This window comes from Astatotilapia calliptera, chromosome 15 (genome assembly GCF_964374335.1).
Source record: "Astatotilapia calliptera chromosome 15, fAstCal68.1, whole genome shotgun sequence".
Lineage (NCBI taxonomy): Eukaryota > Metazoa > Chordata > Actinopteri > Cichliformes > Cichlidae > Astatotilapia > Astatotilapia calliptera.
This window is the reverse complement of record NC_137436.1, coordinates 40,728,168-40,746,906: the sequence shown is the minus strand read 5'-3', so window position 1 is coordinate 40,746,906 and position 18,739 is coordinate 40,728,168. Positions and strand designations below refer to the sequence as shown.

At 40.9% G+C, this 18,739-nt stretch overlaps 2 protein-coding genes across 2 annotated transcripts; one reads left to right on the top strand and one right to left on the bottom strand.

Annotated features, from left to right (window-relative positions):
- The first annotated feature begins 90 nt into the window (after window positions 1-90).
- On the top strand, window positions 91-16,266 carry LOC113007109 (uncharacterized). The gene is made up of 5 exons (XM_026143519.2): window positions 91-704; window positions 7,422-7,518; window positions 12,576-12,729; window positions 12,821-12,966; window positions 14,940-16,266. Coding segments are annotated over exons 1-5 (726 nt in total). The 5' UTR covers window positions 91-377; the 3' UTR covers window positions 14,942-16,266.
- A 170-nt stretch (window positions 16,267-16,436) lies between these two features.
- Window positions 16,437-18,733, bottom strand: LOC113007099 (cocaine- and amphetamine-regulated transcript protein-like). Its single transcript, XM_026143499.2, has 3 exons — window positions 18,090-18,733; window positions 16,995-17,078; window positions 16,437-16,599 (listed from the first exon to the last, which is right to left on the bottom strand). Exons 1-3 carry the CDS (start codon window positions 18,219-18,221, stop codon window positions 16,492-16,494), a joined length of 324 nt encoding a protein of 107 aa, XP_025999284.1. The 5' UTR covers window positions 18,222-18,733; the 3' UTR covers window positions 16,437-16,491.
- Between the last annotated feature and the right edge of the window lie 6 nt (window positions 18,734-18,739).

The following is an 18,739-nucleotide window of genomic DNA, read 5'->3' as shown; positions in this document are numbered from 1 at the left end:
ACACCCACACACCCACAGACACCCTCCCTCTCTCTTTACATGTAACTTTCCAACTTAGCTCTGTGTGAGTGTTAAACTCTGCTGGCTTCACTCTGATGTTGTAACTTTCCTGTTGATCGCTGCATGCTCTCTGGGTTTGATAACACCGACACAGAGAAGGAGGGCGAGGTTCAGGGTGGGATGGTTCCTGGGGGTGGAGATGGTGAGGTTTGCCGTCCTCCTGTCATCGTGTGAGGGAGCCCCTCCCTGTGTCCCTGCCCAGCCTGAAGGGAAACTCCAGCTCACTTCAACCTGAGAGACTTACTGAGAGCAGCTGCTCCACCGTTCTCCACCGTTCTTCATCGTTGTCATCATTTTCATAGCCTCCAATCCCCCCGATGGCGGCCGCCTCCAAGTCCTCCCAGATGGTAAAGAGTGTGGTGATTGCCCTGCTGGCGCTCTGGTCCATCATCTCTCTCATCGTGATCGTGGTGTGGGCGACATCTCCCGACATGAAAGGCGCAGCCCAATGCCGCGCCGAGCTGCAGGAGGTCACCGAGAAGATGGAAGGGGCAAAGGTGGTGTATAACAAGAACAAAGAAGCTCTGGAGAAGATGGTGTTGGAGGAAAGGAGGAAGACAGAGCAACAGAGAGCTGAGAACCTGGTGCTCCTGGGCCAACTCAATACCACCAACGTCACACTGGAGGAGTGCCGGCAGGAAAACGTGAGTTCAGTCATTTATTTATCATTTCAGCACCTCCTCTGCTACCCATGGGTGGCATTTATGTCAGACTGATTATGTAGTTTACAATGATGTAGACTTAGTTGAAGAAATAGAAAAGAATAGAATAGAATAACAGAGCACCAGTTGGATCAGTTATCAGAGCCATGCAAAGCTCCCCTCCTGCTGTACCTATCTTTGCATAGTATGGTTGTTTCATTAAAATGGTGAGCCAGCCTTTGCTTCATATTAGAAAATGTTCATATATCGTTGGACCAACGAGTAATTTTCTTTGAGGTTAGTTTGCACGATGGTCGGTTGGCCTTACTACACCCTTAACTCCACAAACCCTTCAGAAGCTTCTTATTGTATCTAAGACATTATAATAATTTTCAGCTGCAACATTGCAGTCATATGCACATGAACAAATTACTAAATATTATCCTGCCATATCATGTGCACGACAATTAAAAAGCTCTACGTCTTTTTTAATAGAAGTATGTTGTGTAGGTTGGCCTGCTGCTACAGTGGTTAGCACTGTTCTCGTACACCAAGAAGGTCCCGTGTTCCTGTGTGGAGGTTCATGCTCTACTCATCTCCGGGTACTCCTGCTTCCTCCCACAGTTTAATGATGATTCCTAATTGAATGTTAGTGGGAATATTTGTCTGAAGGGCATACCTGCCTCTTGCCCTTTGATAGCTGGCATAGCTAGGCTCCACAAAGTAGAAAGGGGGGAAAGGTGGATGTTTGGGTGGCAAATTTCAACTAAATTAAATGACTAATATGCTCCTTTCACTTTTTAGACTTTTAAACCGGTTTAAAAAAACGCTCTCTTTATCTTTGATACTGCGGGAATAAAAGTCAAAACCTTTTTGATTGGTTCCTTTCATCACAACCACCAATAGAACCTACGGTCATACGGTCGACACTGCAAAGAGCCAAATAGAAATGCATTAGATTCACCTCAGTTTTTTATTCTTGCCAGCTTTAGACTGAAGCTGAAGTTGTGCTTAACTCACAATGAGTCCCAAACATCAGCAGACTTCCCAGCATGCACTGGAAGCTCCCAAGAATGATAGTTTGACTTAAATTACAAACTTAATACTGATACTGAAAATAGCATCTTTTTTTAATCCAGCTTGCAAAATTGAAACCAAAGCTGCCCCACCCACCTCACCAAAACACTAATGGCTTCCATCTGTCCTCAAAAAGAAAAAACGCTGAGACATATCAATAAATGTCATCAGAGAGGGTAGACGGAGACCAGAGTTTAGCATGTTTAGGAGTCAAAATGTGAAATATCCACAGTGACGGCGCAGAGCTGAGTTTGATGCAACAAGGATTTCTCTGAGTGTGAAAATGAGCTCAGATATGAACAGAGTGGGATTCTCTCCTCCTCTTTGCTCAACTCTTTCCACTTTGGGAGACCTGATTTTCCTTCGCGTACAACAACTTTTTTCCTCCCTGCAGGCTTGACTCAGTGTTTATAGGATAAGAGGCATTCAGTTGCTTCCAACATTTCCAACTCTGTATTCTGAGAGTCGCTGGTTGGAAAAAATGAGTGTTTGCCTTCTCTCTCCCTCCTCCTGTGGTTCGTCCTGACTCACTCCCACTCTCCACTCCTTCACTCCTCCCTCCCTGCCTGCTCCTTACTTTTTCCTCAGTCTAACTTCTCCCCTCTTGACTCTGACTTTTCTACTCATCCAGTAAAAATGTTTGGCTTCTGCACACATTTTTGTGCTGAAGTAGTTGCAGGCGTCATTGCTGCTAGCTGTCCACAGCTATTGAGATTATGGAAATGGATGCATGCACAAACACACAGCATTTTTCTAGAAACATGCTCACCACTGTGATGTGCGCAAATCAGGTCATCGCAAACATAAAAGCAAAATGAAACTCAAGGAAACAGAATCTTATGTTGAAGCTGCTTTTAGGGCTGAGTGCCAATGAGCAAAGATCTCTTAAATATGCATGTTTATGAGAATTATAGCAAGATGATCATCCACACTGACAAAGCAGACATTTTGGAAAGTACCAAAGAAACCAAAGTTTATTTTGTCCTTCCTGTCAGCTTCCTGTGCTCAACTTCAAGCTGGTAGAAGAAATCCTGTCAGATATCCTTCAGCTGCTTTTCAGAGGTTAGCAGTTATTCTCAACTATCTCCATCAACATTTCCCCAGCACTGCAATTAATGCTGTCAAGTCAACCGTGCAGGCTTTTTCTTTTTGCAGGTCTCCTGTGGCATCCCCACACAGACATACAAAGTTTTAGCAAAGTCCACCTAAACAGGGTTACCATTGTGAAGAGTTTCGTTTTACCCCAAAGTACTGGCTAAACCCTCCCAGCAAATGAAAGCAAAAGTAAAAAGTGAGGCACAACAAACAAACAAAATCCTCCTAAGAAGCTTTGAGCCTTGGATGCAAAGTTTTCAAAGGGACCTGACAAAGTTGCACCACCTCTATCCTTCTGATGTAGATTTCACCTGTCTATAAAAAGGAAAGGTTATCTTATATTACTGCAGCTGGTTAATCGGGACATTCAGTGAATATGCAGAGGGCATCTAACAACAACGGGGCCAAAGCTGGAATTCCTCCAGTACACTTACGACCTTTTGGAGGATTTTTAAAGGAGATATCTGAAAGATAATTCTTAACTTTACTAACATGTCCAAGACGTTTGTGCTGAATTCGCAGTAAATGAAATTGTAGTGTTTTTTTTATTTATTTGTTTTATATTTTATGTATTTGTTACTTAGGACTGTGTGCATGAAACACCCACCCAGTAAATGGATGCGGCTTGCTAACAGAGGCTACTTGGTAGCACTGGCTGATAACGCCTTCCGAGTCCTTTCTGGCTCCATAAAGCCTGCAGCACTCATGCTGAAAGTCCAAAACCTGTAACTCCACCGTGCTTGGATTTTTCTTGATTCTGATTAGTTCTTTGGGTGTGACTGTGCAGAGCGACGTGCAGTAAAGTCTGTTACCTTATATGACCATTACTTCTAGCCATCTAATAAGCAATAGTGTTAACTGCACCTGAGTAAGTGAAAATCTAATTAGAAAAACTGGTTAAAAAAAGGCAACAACAATGTAAGAGGTGGGAGTTTCCTAGGATTTGTCTAAAACCTTTTTCCAGGATTAAGAAAGACAAAAACGTCCTCTGTCGAGGGAAAAGCCTGGACGTGTCAGTTAAACTCCACTGCCGTAAACACACGCTCTTCTTTTCTGCATGTAAAGAACAACTGTCGCTCAGTCCTTCCAGTCATGCTCTGAGCTCTCAGATGTGAAACGTTTGGACTACATGTGATATTTGCAGTTGTTACGTGAAATTTTGAGATCTGGGTTTAATTTTAGTTGGTGTGTTTTCATGTTAATCAGCTGAGGCTGTCTGTAATGTTTGTCTTTTGACTTGGGTATTAACTTCCTTTAAGTGATTGTTATTGCACTTTTTTTTTTACTGTAAAAGTTATCAATGAGACCAGCAACATTGGAAGCACCTACCCGTGAACCATTTTTGCACTCCTTGTCTATCAGAAATCAATAATCAGTATGAATGTTAAGACATTGGTAAAGATCAGAAAGCACACAGTTAGCAGAAAGGAGCACTGCTGTGAGGGCAGAAGAACAGCAAACAGAAAGGAATCCAGATCCCTACATCGAGCCTTCAAAAAAGGTTCTACGAAAACAAGAAAAAACCCAAAAACTGATCAAACGGTAAAGTGAACCACTGAAACGCCATCAACCTGAGTCGTGTCTGTGAAGGTTCTCAGTCATCCAGGTCATCGTAGTCTAAGGAGCTTGCAAAGAAAAGCGTCTGGACTTCTTTAAGTTGCTTGAAGACGTTTCACCTTCATCCGAGAAGCTTCTTCAGTTCTAAGGTCAAATGGTGGAGAGTCCCAGATATAAACCTAGTGGGAGTTTCCCCCCACAGAGGGACAAAAGGACCCCCTGATGATCCTCTAGTCGCCTGAGCCAAGGTGGGAAACTGGGTGTGGGTCCCAATCAGCCAGAGTTTCGGGTGTGTTCATTGTGAAACCTGGCCCCACCTTATCATGCGAATTCCTGAGGTCAGATGGCCCAGGATGTGAGTGGGCGTTAAGGCGTCTGGGAAGGATCTCAAAACTGGATTATAGATGGCAGAGAGTTGGTGTTGTAAACCCCCGCCTCTGTTCAAAGATGGTCGCTCACAGTGGACATAGATGCTTCTTTCACTCCTCTTTCAAACCATCTGTCCAAAATGTGAACATTGGCATCCTCGAAAGAGTGACCTTTGACCTCTAGATGCAGATGGACTGCTGAGTCTTGTCCTGTGGAGGTGGCTCTTCTGTGTTGTGCCATGCGCTTGTGAAGTGGCTGTTTGGTCTCTCCAATGTAGAGGTCTGGGCATTCTTCGCTGCACTGTACAGCATACACCACATTGTTAAGTTTGCGTTTTGGCGTTTTGTCTTCCCAGATGCCTTAACGCCCACTCACATCCTGGGCCATCTGACCTCAGGAAATCACATGATAAGGTGGGGCCAGGTTTCACAATGAGCTCACCCGAAACTCTGGCTGATTGGGACCCACACCCAGTTTCACACCTTGGCTCAGGCGATTAGAGGATCATCAGGGGGTCCTTTTGTCCCTCTGTGGGGGGAAACTCCCACTAGGTTTATATCTGGGACTCTCCACCATTTGACCTTAGAACTGAAGAAGCTTCTCGGATGAAGGTGAAACGTCTTCAAGCAACTTAAAGAAGTCCAGACGCTTTTCTTTGCAAGCTCCTTTGATCAACCTGAGTCATGCAGATATCTTTAATGTTGTTATGCTAAAACCTACACATAATCGTCTAACAATCCCACAGTGCACTACACCATATTTTACAGATGTCAAAATAACCAACGCACAACTCAACTTCCGACCAGTGATGATACAAAACCACTGCAGAGGTTGACTTTAGTTCTCACGTTTGAGAACTAACATGAAAGTTCTCACTTTACATACTGAGGAGTCATTGTGATAACAATAGGGGGATTTTGGAAACCTGTCCTTATGCTCCAGTATTGATAAGAGATTGACGTAATAAAGATCTCTGTCTCTGCACAGCATCAGTGTCATTATCAGTGAAGTCTGAGTGGACAGATTATGTTATATTGTATCATTAAAAGGCCTCTCAGGATGGAGAGATTTGTTTGGACTGGTCCTTTACATCTAATAATAACTGTTGCCTGTGATGAAAGGAATTCTTCTAAAAGCCAGCGCTGCCCTGCTTTCAGTCACCAGCTTAGCTCTGAGAACACAAAGTTTGGTCCAAGTTGATGTCGTACCAAAAATGATATGAAACACTGAGTTGTTGCCACATAGAAGCTCTGTTCATTACAGAAAACAAAAAAGTCCTAGCTATATATTATTTATGTGAAGTCAAAATATCTAGATTTGTTTTACTGAAAAAAAGTTCATAATTAAATTCATGTTTCTACTGCTGACTTAAGCTTTGCCAAATTTTCTCAATTGCTCAAAATGTTCATGTTGCATGCTCCCAAAGAGCAAAGAGGAATCCTGCCATCACACAGCAGGAAGAAGGCAACAGAAAACCTTCAGTCGGAGAGTCTGAGTCATGATGTGTGCCAAACCCAACAGTCACTGAGATGGCATGAAGACCCAGCACACATTTTAGCAGCTGATTTACAGGTTTAACTAATCATATATATAAAAACATTAAAATTGTTGGAAAGAATCAACTTCATGAAAAACGTTGTTTACAAACAAATAAATCTTTTGTTAAACTTGAAAATCTTTACTGCATGTACAGAGATTCAAACTGCAACGTGACTCTTGGTGAGGCAGCAGTTCTAGTTGTTACACATAAAGAACCTGTCAACTTGTCATGCTGGTTGTGAACATTTGAGTTCTACTGAAAGACTAGTGACTAGTTAGTAGAGGTAGTCCCGGTTCATCTACTTGTCAGTTTCTTGGTTCATTGCTTCCTTTGATCCAAAACACCTGTGAGGTTTGTTTACGCCCACATACTTGCCTCCTAAGAGGAGGAAGCACCTTGTGACAAAGTGGATGAGCAGTTGGAACACGCTCCTCACACCTAATCAATGCCCCACATCTTTAAAGCTTCTTGAAAATAAACGAGTGAAATCTTTCTCTCACAATACTCTGAAAGTCAACAATGTCTCAGACAGGAACTTTTTTAAACTCACTAAATCTAAATATGAATCCTATTGTATGACTAGAAATGAATTCTTACCACCAATAAACTGTTTGTGGTAAATTTACACAAAACATGGACATAACCCTGGTGATGCCACCCAGTGGTTAGTGAAGCTGCATGTTTTTGTCCACACCATCGTAGCCTCAGGGTGATGTGTACTCGGGCCATTAGGTGAGCAGTGGCATCGTTTTCCTACAGATTTTGATCAGAATTTTGCTGTAAGTTTTAAATTATTACAATATATATAAAATATGTGGTTGATAATGATGGAGGCATAAGAAAAAAAGGGCGTAGTCTTAAACTAACCACTGACCCTCTTGCTACAAGTTGCTGATAGTTGACAGAACCACGGTCAGAAATCTTGCTGTTAAAATCAAGGGATTTGTGATATAAAATGAAATATTATTGATAGGAAAAGCTAAACATTACACAAACGCAATGCACAGAACTGTTAACTCACAGTAACACCAAGGTTTCTTTTTCTTCTTCTCCCTTTGGGGTGTGTTTAATTCATTCTACAGGTCCTCCTGAACAGGAACATGACCATCATGCAGGAGGACATTGAGGAACTGCGACAGAAAGAAGCGAACCTCACTGTTCAGCTCGGCCTGCTGAGAGGTAGGAAAAACTCCATCACTGCCATGAAAGGAGACTTTTCCCCGGCCCTATTCTTAGCCATATTTTCCTCCACTGTTGCCATGAGGACAGAGTGTAAATAAATACACGATTGGTCGGTCAAAAAACAAAAAGAAGTGGAGGGCTGGTATTACCAGCAACAGCCCAAGTTGTAGGTGTTGTTGTCTCAACACCTAAAGCACCCATTACTCTGTCTGGATGTCGTTGTCAGTGTTGTGGTCATTTCTGTACGTTGTCGCAGTAGATTTGCCTCATCAGTAGAATTTATTCCTTTTTTTTATGTTTACTTTATCAGGAATTCTGAGATAAAAACCTGGCCAAGGTAGCAACTTTACACACAACACTGGTGCATTGTTCCTTTGTTGCCGGTGTAATTACTTTCAGAACAAACAGCGGGACCCGTCAGGTCTGAGGAATGTGGGTTTCCCTGTATTGAAGGATCACAACGCTATGCCAACAGCTCGCAGGGCAGAAGTGACTTCACAGAGCAGCTCAACATGTCACAAACTCCAACACCTGCATTTTAATTTAACTCTTACATATCTTCATGTTTCCTCTAATGATCAGGTCCAAAACCTGGTGCAACAGTTGTCTTTGATTCTTTGTGCTTTTTGCAGCAACACAAACTACAAAATTCTGTGTGAATCCAAGTGCTGGAGATATTTCAGTACCAGCAGGGTTGATGGTTGAACTGCATCAGCATTGTGTGGTGCTTCTAAAATTAATTAGATCATTTTTTGTTGTTTTGTTTTTCTTTCCAAAGCCAGGCAATGTCTCGCTGTAAAACAGCTGCCCATCGGTGTTCTTTCATATCCTTTGTTATTCTTTTAAAGCTGATGAAACAGTTATGTAAAAAAAAACCTTCGACTGAGGTGTTACAACAGGAAGCTCTGCATGGTTTTGAGTTTAGGAACCATTTATGTTTCACTTCCTCTTTTGTGCACATTCTCTCAGGGAGGCAAGTGGTTCACTTTGTGGTGTTTTTGGTGTATAAACTACCAGTCAAAGGTTCAGACACGCCTCCTCATTTAATGGTTTTTCTTTATTTATACTACTTCCTACATTGTAGATACATACTGAAGAAATCAAATATTTGAAGCCAGATATATAGAATTATGTAGCAAAGAAAAGATTGATAAGATATTGATGTTTTATATTTTATATTCCTTAAAGTAGACGCCTTCTCTCAGTGAGCTTCATGATGTAGTCACCTGAAATGGTGTCTTGTCAGGGTTCATTTGTAGAATTTCTTTGCCTTGAGTGGGACCATCAGTTGTGTTATGCAGGTTGGTGCACAGCTGACAACCCTATTTAACAATTGTTATAATTCATATTATGGCAAGAACCAATCTGCTAAGTAGAGAGAAACAACAGTTCATCATTACTTTAAGAACTCAACGTCGGTCGGTCCGGAAAATTCACGAAATTTCAAATGTGTCCCCAAGTGCAGCCACCAGAACCATCAAGCGCTACAACGAAACATGATCACATGAGGACCGCCCCAGGAAAGGAAGCCCAAGAGTCACCTCTGCTGCTGAGGATAAATTCACCAGCCTCAGAAATCGCAAGTTAGCAGCAGCTCAGATTAGAGCCCAGATAAATGTCACAGAGCGTTTCAGTAGCTGACACATCTTTACATCAACTATTCAGAGGAGACTGTGAATCAGGCGTTTGTGGTCAAATAGCTGCTGATAAACCAAGACTAAGGAAAAGCTACAAGCAGAAGAGATTTGTTTGGGCCAAGAAACACAACGAGTGGACATTAGACCAGAGGAAATCTGAGCTTTGGTCTGATGAGTCCACATTTGAGATCTTTGGTTCCACCTGCGGTGTCTTTGTGCGATGCAGAAAAGGTGAATGGATGATCTCTACATGCATAGTTCCCACTGTGAAACATGGAGGAGGAGGTTTGATGGTGTGGGGGGGCTTTGCAGGTGGCACACTGAACCAGCATGGCTAACACAGCATCCTGTAGCAACATGCCATCCCATCCAGTTTCCGTTTAATTAGTCCATCATTAATATTACAACAGGACAATGACCCCAAACACACCTCCAGGCTGTGTAAGAGCTAACTGACCAAGAAGTGATGGTCTGGCTTCCACAGTCACCCGACCTTAACCCAATCAAGATGGTTTCGGATGAGGTGGACCACAAAGTGAAGGCTAAAGGGCCGACAAGCGCTCCGCCTCTCTGGGAACTCCTTCAAGACTGTTGGAAACCATTTCAGGTGACGACCTCATGAAGCTCATTGAGAGAATGCCAAGAGAGTGCAAGGCAGTAATCAAAGCTAAGGACGGAAAGTTTTGAGTTATTTCACACTTTTTTTACTACATAATTCCATGTGTTCATTTTGATGCCTTCAGTGAGAATCTACAATGTAAATAGTCATGAAAATAAAGCAAAACCATGAAATTGGAAGGTGTGTCCAAGGTTTTGTCTGGTAGTATATATGTGACGTAGGATTTCTTTAAGCAGGTGTAAAGTCTATATGTTGTCATTTTGAGAGTTGCACTCATGGAGATCTGTTTGTTTTTGAGGCAGTTGGGCTTTCTGAGCGTCTTGGAGATGATGTCTGGATTCTCTGTAATGTTAATGTTTAGTGTAAAAATGTCCCGGACACCAAATATGCAGAAAAGAATCACTATCGACTAAGGTTTTGGGTTGGTCATTAAGTTTAGTCATTAACACTTTCACAGCAGCTTAATTCAAACCACCTATTACTGACTAATCAGTTAAGTATGGGGTCATCTAAGATGTTCTAACCCTGGATAATGAAAACATGCATTTTTTAAAATTCTGATCCAAAATATTACCTGTGCCCAGTGTTTATTTTAACCTATTGATTTAGCCCTGGAGGGCCTACTTCTGGTAGCTAAAGATGCTAAAACCATAGCGTAGTCAGAGGGATGACAGCAGCATTTTTTCTTTGTCAAACCAGTTTGAACTAGTAAACGGCAACAAATAAGATAACCATCTCAAAAGATAATCTGCTTTAGTCTTGTTTGTCTCGTTTCATCGTAAACTGAAAATGAAACTAAAAAAGTGTTTGAGGTTCAGAGGCACCACTTTGTGGTGACACATAGATGTCTTCTCTCCTGCTGGTCAACTCAGCACTCACATTCTTAACTTTTGTTCAATGAGATCAGTTCTTAAAGCTGTTCATACTATGAGTTTTGAACCAAAGCAGCAGGACTTGGTTTAAGTAGTTCCTTTTTAAAAAGAGCTCATTAAAAAACAGATGTCAAACTAAAACTTCATTAAAGGACTCTTTGTATTGTTTAAGTGATTTTTTTTAATACTGTACCATAAAACACTAATCTTTATCATACGAAGGAAAGCAATTTTCTTGACTAGGAATCTCAAAAAATAACAGGGCAAGAACAGCGGCCTGATGGGAAGTGGAGACATTAATGGAGGTGACTTCCTGCAGCAAGCGGTTGAAGGGAAACAATAAATTCCTGTACGGAGGAGATATGAAAGGAGCATTGTGTTAGAAGGGAGAGGGTTGCTCTGATAAACATCAGTCACTATTTAATATGAACAAATCAGTGTGGAAGAAATCAGTCACAAAACATCGGACTAGGAAAAAACATGTAGCCAGGGCGTGTTTTCGTTTAAAATGTGTGCTTTTGATCCCTGGAATTTTTCTGTTTGCACCAAACGCTGTATGTATGTATTAAACAGACTAATAAAACCCCACTAATTGTTTTTCACCAAAACCAAAGTGCAGATGTCTTGGACAGTTATTCAGCGAGCCATGCTATTTATCACATAACTGCATTTGAGTCATACTGAATAAAAAAAATTAAGTTACGCTTAAAATTTAAGAATGCTCATTGACTTACAAGTTTCCAGTCTCAGGCCATTAGGAAGCGGTTTCACAATCAGACCCGTGCCTTCTTGTCACTTCTGGTTTTTGAAACCAAGATGTCAATGGGAAAAAACCTAATCTCAGAATCAGACTCAACGAAACCAATGGATGATGTTAGGTAGCTACTTTCATCTTTTACACCATCTATGCACCAATGACTGTAGAAAACTTTTATACAGTCATTGCTATGAACCTACAGCTACAGCCCCCTATGTCTCTAGCTACCTGGCAGTCAAATAAGCCAAATGCCTAATAATGCAAACTTTATTTAAACTGGTAAGTTACTTAAAAGTTCACATACTTTACAGCTGTTATGAAGGATGGGATTTGCTACAAAGTCAAAATTGTTGTTTACCAGGTTTGGGCTGCAGTTTTTTAGGCTTCTGATTCAGGTTCATTTTCCAGCTTTAGATGTTGCTGCTTTTTTTAAACATACTGAAATAATTTTGCTGTTTCGCAGAAGACTTTAGGAGCCTGGTTTTTGGAAGTGGAGGAATGTTGGAAAGAATTAAGTATGAAAGGAAATAAATGAATGTGTGTTGGAAACAAGTGAAATGATGACACAACTCTAGAAAAAAAATCCGGTTGTAGGATTGATGATGATGATCTCACTGAGCCTGAGTAACATTCTGCAAATAACGAAGTCAAAGTCCAGACAAGACGAGTGCTGGCAGCACAGCACAGGTCATTCCTCACATAGCTCCCACTGGAGGCTCTCTGATACCACTCCATGTTTCCTTATAAGCTAATGCAGGCGCAGACCTGAGACAAACCCTCAAAGCGTGTCCGGACTGAGGAGTTCCCAAGAAAACAAATGTAGGATTGGTTAGTTACTGTTGCTGGGTTGGAAAACTGTCTACAGGTCCAGAAAACTAAGCAGAACGTAGACTTGGAGTTTTATTTCTACTTCACAGATCTACATTTTTTTTAAAGCACCTGTTTCCAACCGCAGTCCTCTCAAGATCCTTTATGTTGTGAGACAATATAATAAGATAACCTCAGCTATCAGCCAATCCCATGTAAGGAAGCACTTGGCGACAGTGGGGAGGGAGAATCCCCTTTTAACAGAATCTGGAAGTATCCTGTATGTGTGCTGTTTGTGTGGTTCATCTGTTTTTGCATGGTTCCTTGCATTCACTGGAGCTTTCCCTGTTTTCTGTTCTCAGATCAAATTGACACCCTTGAGCAGAACCTGACCCAGGCCGTTCATAAGACCGAGGCTGCAGAGAGTCTGCAGAAGGCTGCTGAGAGCAACATGATGGCAGCTCAGGCTCAGACCAAAGGCTGTGAGTCCAGCAAGCAGGCTGTGCAGAAGCAGCTGTGAGTCCACACTGTGAGCTAAACTGATCATTGGGGGATTCTCCTGAATGAGGCGGTAGTTCTGACTCTGTCTCTGCTTTTGTGTTAACAGTCAGAAGTGTACAGCGACCAAATCTGAAGCTCCTCAGCTGACACAGCCACGGGCCCCCACCTCTGCCCCTAGTTCCACTGCTCCTCTGTTTGCTGGTATTCCTGCACTGATGCTGCTTGTCTGCAGTGCTCTGCATCTGATAACCTGTGAGTAGCAACAATGCTTACACATCTGTCTCACTGCAATGTTAATCCCTTATGCATGATGCCAAATCTGATCCTAAACAACCTGCTGCACCCAAACGTGTTCTGCACAGGGTGTAGCAGGGAGTCATCCTGGTTTTATCTTTGCTAAATTATTTAAAGTTGAGTTTAAGTAGATTTGCTTATTTCACTTAAGAGTTTATTGTTAAAAACATTTTTCATTTTACTTTAGTTTTATTTATTGTGTGTGTGTGTGTGTGTGTGTGTGTGTGTGTGTGTGTGTGTGTGTGTGTGTGTGTGTTAGTTTTTATGTCTTTAGTATTTACCAGCTGGCATCCTGCAACAAACACAGATTGAAACTCTTTTGCTTAAAAATGTAACAACATGGAAATGAATGATCTATCGTCACTTGCAAAAAACGTTCAACAGAAAAAACTCATTAATGGTGTAAAATAAATGATTAAACATGTCATTATAATATGCAACAACATAAAATGATGACAAAAGTCTGCATGAATCTGCAGTTACTAAAATACCATAGTTCATCACACAGGTTAAGTTCTCATTAAGAAAGACACACACTCACAAAATAAATAGTTCTCCATCTGCTGGCTGGAGTTGCTCACTGCAACGAAGAGGCTGCAGAAAAGCCGTAGAAAAGAGCATCCTTAAATTATAAGTCCTTTAAATTTTTGAGTCCTTTAAATGTTGGGGTGGAGCTAGACACTTCAGTTAAATTCAGTTTTATATATAAATCGTGCCAAATCACAACAGTTGCCTCAAGGAGCTTTACTCTGTAAGGTAAAGATCCTACATAAATACAGAAAAAACAGAAAACAAACGGCCCCTATGAGCAGGAACTAGGCGACAGTGGGAAAGAAAAACTTCCTTTAAACAGGAAGAAAGCTCCGGCAGAGCCAGGCTAGGGGACAGGCAGCCATCTGCCACCACCACAACGTGAGATTTCATAGATTTTCATTGTTTTACACATTTCTGTTGTCCTAAATCAAATTCCATTTGCTAAGTTTCAAACAAATGGAATTTAATCTGGCAAACTTAGTTATTCTGAGAGAAAAACAGTTTTTAGGTTTGAATATATGTGGAACTTTTTTCATGTATTTTTTCTGTATTGTTTTTTAATGTGAAGAAAAAGTAAATTCAGTGGAACGCAGAGCTCTGGTATTTGCTTTGTAAAGTAGACTCAAATGTCTTTATTATTATTATGACCAAGTTTCTTTTGCATCTTTTGTTAAAGGAAGTAAGCTCTTAATCTGCATGTGACATATATCTATGTCACTGTTTTAGTTAAATTTCTTCAGTTTTTTTTTATCCATTTGGGAGATTTTAACAGCCTCAACAACTACTGATCAGTGGCCATGAGTACCATTCATAGAGAGTTGGTGAATGGCTACAATCAAACCATTGTAAGATGGCGAAAGATGTATCTTTGCTCTGTAGATGTTGATCAATGGTCATGAGAATCTGAATGATCATAAACTGACCTCCCAGCCCATTGTTCCTTCAGAGGGCTGGTTTCAGTCATTATGCAGACGTACTGTTTATAAGATTGAAACCTGCAGTCAGCTGAGACTGAAGACCTGGATCAGCGACGAAACGTTTCTCCCACTGAAAACGTCCAGATAACAAAATCAACTTTTGGGACTGACTTACCTGGATGGTTGAGCATGCATCAAGACACACAGGAGATGTTCATTATTTATTTACTGTATTATGCAGAGTGAATAGACACCCACTTTATTGGTGGTAAGGTGACAAAGGGTTTAACACTGCCACCTCTACAGCAAAGAGGTCCTGGGTTCAACTCCCATCGTCCAGCTAGTTTCTTGTGTGTGGAGTCTGCATGTTCTCCCCAGTGTGGGTTCTGTCTGGGTTCCAGCTCCCTCCCACATTCAAACACATGCGTTTTAGGTTAATTAATGATAACCATCACTTAACTTGTTTTTTCTGCTTTGTAGGAGTTGAACATGGAAAACGGTCGTACTAACAGCGAGCACTGCTGTCCAGCAGGAGGAGCGGAGCCTGGACTAACATACCGACTGCTGTACAAACGTTTTGCGTAACAAACGAACTGGTTACCGTGGGGATGCATCACGCTGAATGGACACAAACCTTGCTTTTTGTTTTTTACCCCACAGCTGAGACGTTTACTGCCCACTGGACGCTGTTGACTGTCTTTTTTACTGTTACATATGACCATTTGTAGAACAACCATTTCCATTAAATGAAATCAGATAAAGGTCAGATTTTTACTGCTAGCTGCGATCAGGTTCAAGTGTGTGAACGATGTTTTGCTTTTTGCATGCCTTTTTGTGCGCTTGAAGCTTCACTCATCCAAAAGACTTTTACAGGCTTTTCATGACTTTCATTAGATGCTTTTGTTTTAGGCAGAGGGGGTGGGGGTCAATGTTCCATTTAAATAAACCTGAGGATTGTTTTAGGTTAACACCATATTTTTTTTCTCAGTTTTGGATTAAAGTAGCTTTTTTTGTACATTTCAAGCTTTGCGCTTTCATTGGGAAATTTTGACGACTGAAATAACCTGAATGTTACTTCGTCCAAATCTGAGGATCTATTTTAGTGTTTTAATATTGCAGCTGTTGGTTTTGCAGGATATCCTCAAATGTTACTGTTGAACATCTGAAATGTTTGTTGCAGTAAAGGTTGAGGCACTTGGAGTAATGTAAGTGTTCTGGAAATATTGCTGGTTTTAATTTCACTCAAGTACTTGTAAGGTAAACATGACAACATGTTCAGTGTGCAACTTTTTTCAGGTATTAAATGTTCTATTTGGTCACAACAAATTTTTTGTCGCCAGAAAATTTAATGTAATTTGCAATTTTCAACTTAATGCAAAAACTGGACCCTGTCTGATTATCTGGTTTTTGTACATACTTCAAACAAGTACAGACAGAAATTTGATTATCACAGATGTTACTTTGTTTTTAATGCTTTTCACACCGGCAGCTACAGTGCTGACGTCAGCTTCATTAAACATCAAACACCACACACTCTGGCTGTTACCAAGTGATCTTAAAATCTTTTAAAGTTGACTTATTCTGCTTTTGGTCATTTTTTTCACATGTACTGTTTCAGTGATTGAAACTTTTTAATATGAGTATCCAAGTCAGTGTTTGCATGTATGCAAAAGGTAGAGGTCAGACTATGTGCAAATAATCCCTGTAAGGCAAAAGTACAAACTTAAGACTGTCCCCGATATCGTTCCATCTGTTGTTCATTAAAATAACCCAGAAACTGATAAATAAAGATAACTTTGAACTGTGATGTGTAATCATGATTATAAATACAGTAGTATCTGTGCAAATTGAGTGAATAAGTTCATGTTAGTTTTGCTTCATAAAAAAAGCTAAAAAAGAAACAAATTTCGATTGTCAGTGATGATTTTTTTTATTTGAGGTAATGTTTGTATAAAAAACAAACAAACAGACGAGAGGCAATTTTAAAAACGTGTCTTTATTCTCTGAACAGCAGGACTTTAGTGTTTGAACTTTACAGACACTTGAGGACACTGAAGTTACAAGCGGTTCCTCCGGGACAGCCACACAGCTTCCCGATTCTCGAAGCCTTACGTATTGCACACTGCTCACCTGCATCACACTGACATACAAAAACACAACATGACTTTCAGTCTGGATACAGTTTGATCATGATATTTGCTAGTACAGTATTAGTTGGACAAACAAAGCCTGACAAGTACATTGTTACATATTCATATAAAAAGAGATGTGAATCACCAGAAACCAAAAAGGTTTGTGTCTGTAAATCTTTCGTTTTTGTGGAAGATGGGAGGCATTTCAGTTTGGCACGAGGCCGATTGTCTTATCCACTCAGGATCAGTGGTACTTGGATGGCATCCTGCTCTAGAACAGCAGTGTGAGAAATGTGCATGCTTACTCTGGAGGTGGAAATCTGCTAACCTGAACACCTAAAATAAATCCCAAGCTATCTGATCAGCACTGGAGGAGGAAGGAGAAATGAACGATCGTACTTACAGCAGCAAGCCAGCCGAGTTTTTTCTCTGAGGATGGCAGCTGTTTGCCCTTTAGCTTCTCCAGAACTTCCTGCAGAGCTTCAATCTAAGGAGGAAACGAGATCATGTTAAAATCTGACTCAGAAATCAGAAGAACTGAAACTAACATCATATTGTGTTTATGGCTACGCCCATCGAATTAATTTGAGATCCCAGAGGAGCATTTACCATCATCAGCCTTGGATTGATAATGATCAGTGGCACCTACTCTGTCGTTTTTAAGGGCTGTAAACATTGCATGAATTCAGACTTTGCTTCATAACTATTACAATTCTTGTATATCTAATTTTCATATTACATGTGGACAGTATTTCAAATAAAGAGAAAAGCATGTAAACTAAATCCTGCTGCTTGGCACCAAGTACAGCTGTCAAAGACTACGGTTTGCTCTTAAGGTTTCTGAGAGATCCGGCTTTTAGGCAGAGGAGGGGGCCTTAAAGAGGCCTAAAGCATTCAGCTTTGCCCGTGATAATCATTAGCATGGTAACACTAAACTGCTTCAATTAAACTGGTAACATTTTCAAGTCAACTTCTCATAATGAAGAAAATGTTAGCATAATTTAACAGCTATAGATGATGATGTCAGCATGATGGTTGAATAACTGAGCCCCCCTCTCTTTTACTGCAAAGGAAGCCTTTATGATACAGCCAGTACAAGAAGGTGGCTGGGAATATTCAGCCCTGAAGTTTGTACTGGATTTAGTTTATATCAGTCAAAGCCAACTCATTTTTAACATTTATTGCAAGTCCTGTTTGCAGGAAAGCCAAATAAAACAAGATAATACAACTGACCAAAATCTCAAATTTGCTAAACTCAAACTGCAGGCAGCAGCTGATGGACAACATGGTCATGCAGAATGGACGACAGACCCAGCTTCAGATTTTCTGTTCCTAAAGGCGTTGCTGTTGTGGGTTAGGGTTAAATAGTACAGACAAAACAATTCAGAAACAAAATTTGTAATGAAAAAAAAATTGTTGCAGCCCCAACAATCAGCCCCCTTTGTCTTTATAGCATCATCATGACCCATCATAAGTCAGCCATGACGTTGCTACTCACCAGCTCTTTCTCTTCTTGTGTCTCGATGGCGTCGTATTCGGCTGACCTCTCTTCGATTGGCTCCTCGCAACTCCCTAAAACAACGAGCAGCCAGCAGGAGGCACCGAGAAGCAGCATCCTGCTGCTGACCATTGTGCTGAAGGACTGCCGACAGGTAACGGACACTAAAAGATGCTGGCCAGCGACGCTCAGTGTGCTCCCTGATTCTGAGGCTTATTCTCAGATGTTTTTAAGTGAGCAGCTCTGACGTCACTCAGACAATGTTTAGTTTTCAATAATGAGACAATCAGCCATCTCACATCTGAGGTCAACTGTGAGAAGAACCTCTGCTCTGTCAAACAGGACATGAAAGCAAGATCTTCATTTTTAATATTGGATTAAAATCAGACTTAAGAGATGACACGATTCCTGCTGCCATACAACACCACCACACAATAATTTTAAATATTTTCTCTAATCAAATTCATCAGTGTTTCAAAATGATCAGTTCTTATTGCTGTGATTTATGGATAAAGCCTCTTTACAAACAGCAGCTTGATAGGAAGAGGTGCTACGCCCAAAGGTCTTCATGTGTCACCGTTTACGTCAAAGCACATAAGAAGCTTTAACATCTAATCAATCGAGTCAACATGTGTCACGCAAGCAGAGAA

Bases quoted from the DNA above. Each gene is read 5' to 3' on its own strand.
- LOC113007109 (XM_026143519.2), top strand. From the start codon at position 378: ATGGCGGCCGCCTCCAAGTCCTCCCAGATGGTAAAGAGTGTGGTGATT. The intron at 705-7,421 runs GTGAGTTCAGTC...TTCATTCTACAG, and splicing joins AGGAGTGCCGGCAGGAAAAC to GTCCTCCTGAACAGGAACAT. The intron at 7,519-12,575 runs GTAGGAAAAACT...TTCTGTTCTCAG, and splicing joins TCAGCTCGGCCTGCTGAGAG to ATCAAATTGACACCCTTGAG.
- LOC113007099 (XM_026143499.2), bottom strand. From the start codon at position 18,221: ATGGTCAGCAGCAGGATGCTGCTTCTCGGTGCCTCCTGCTGGCTGCTC. The intron at 17,079-18,089 runs GTGAGTAGCAAC...TTTCCTCCTTAG, and splicing joins CACAAGAAGAGAAAGAGCTG to ATTGAAGCTCTGCAGGAAGT. The intron at 16,600-16,994 runs GTAAGTACGATC...TTTGTATGTCAG, and splicing joins AACTCGGCTGGCTTGCTGCT to TGTGATGCAGGTGAGCAGTG.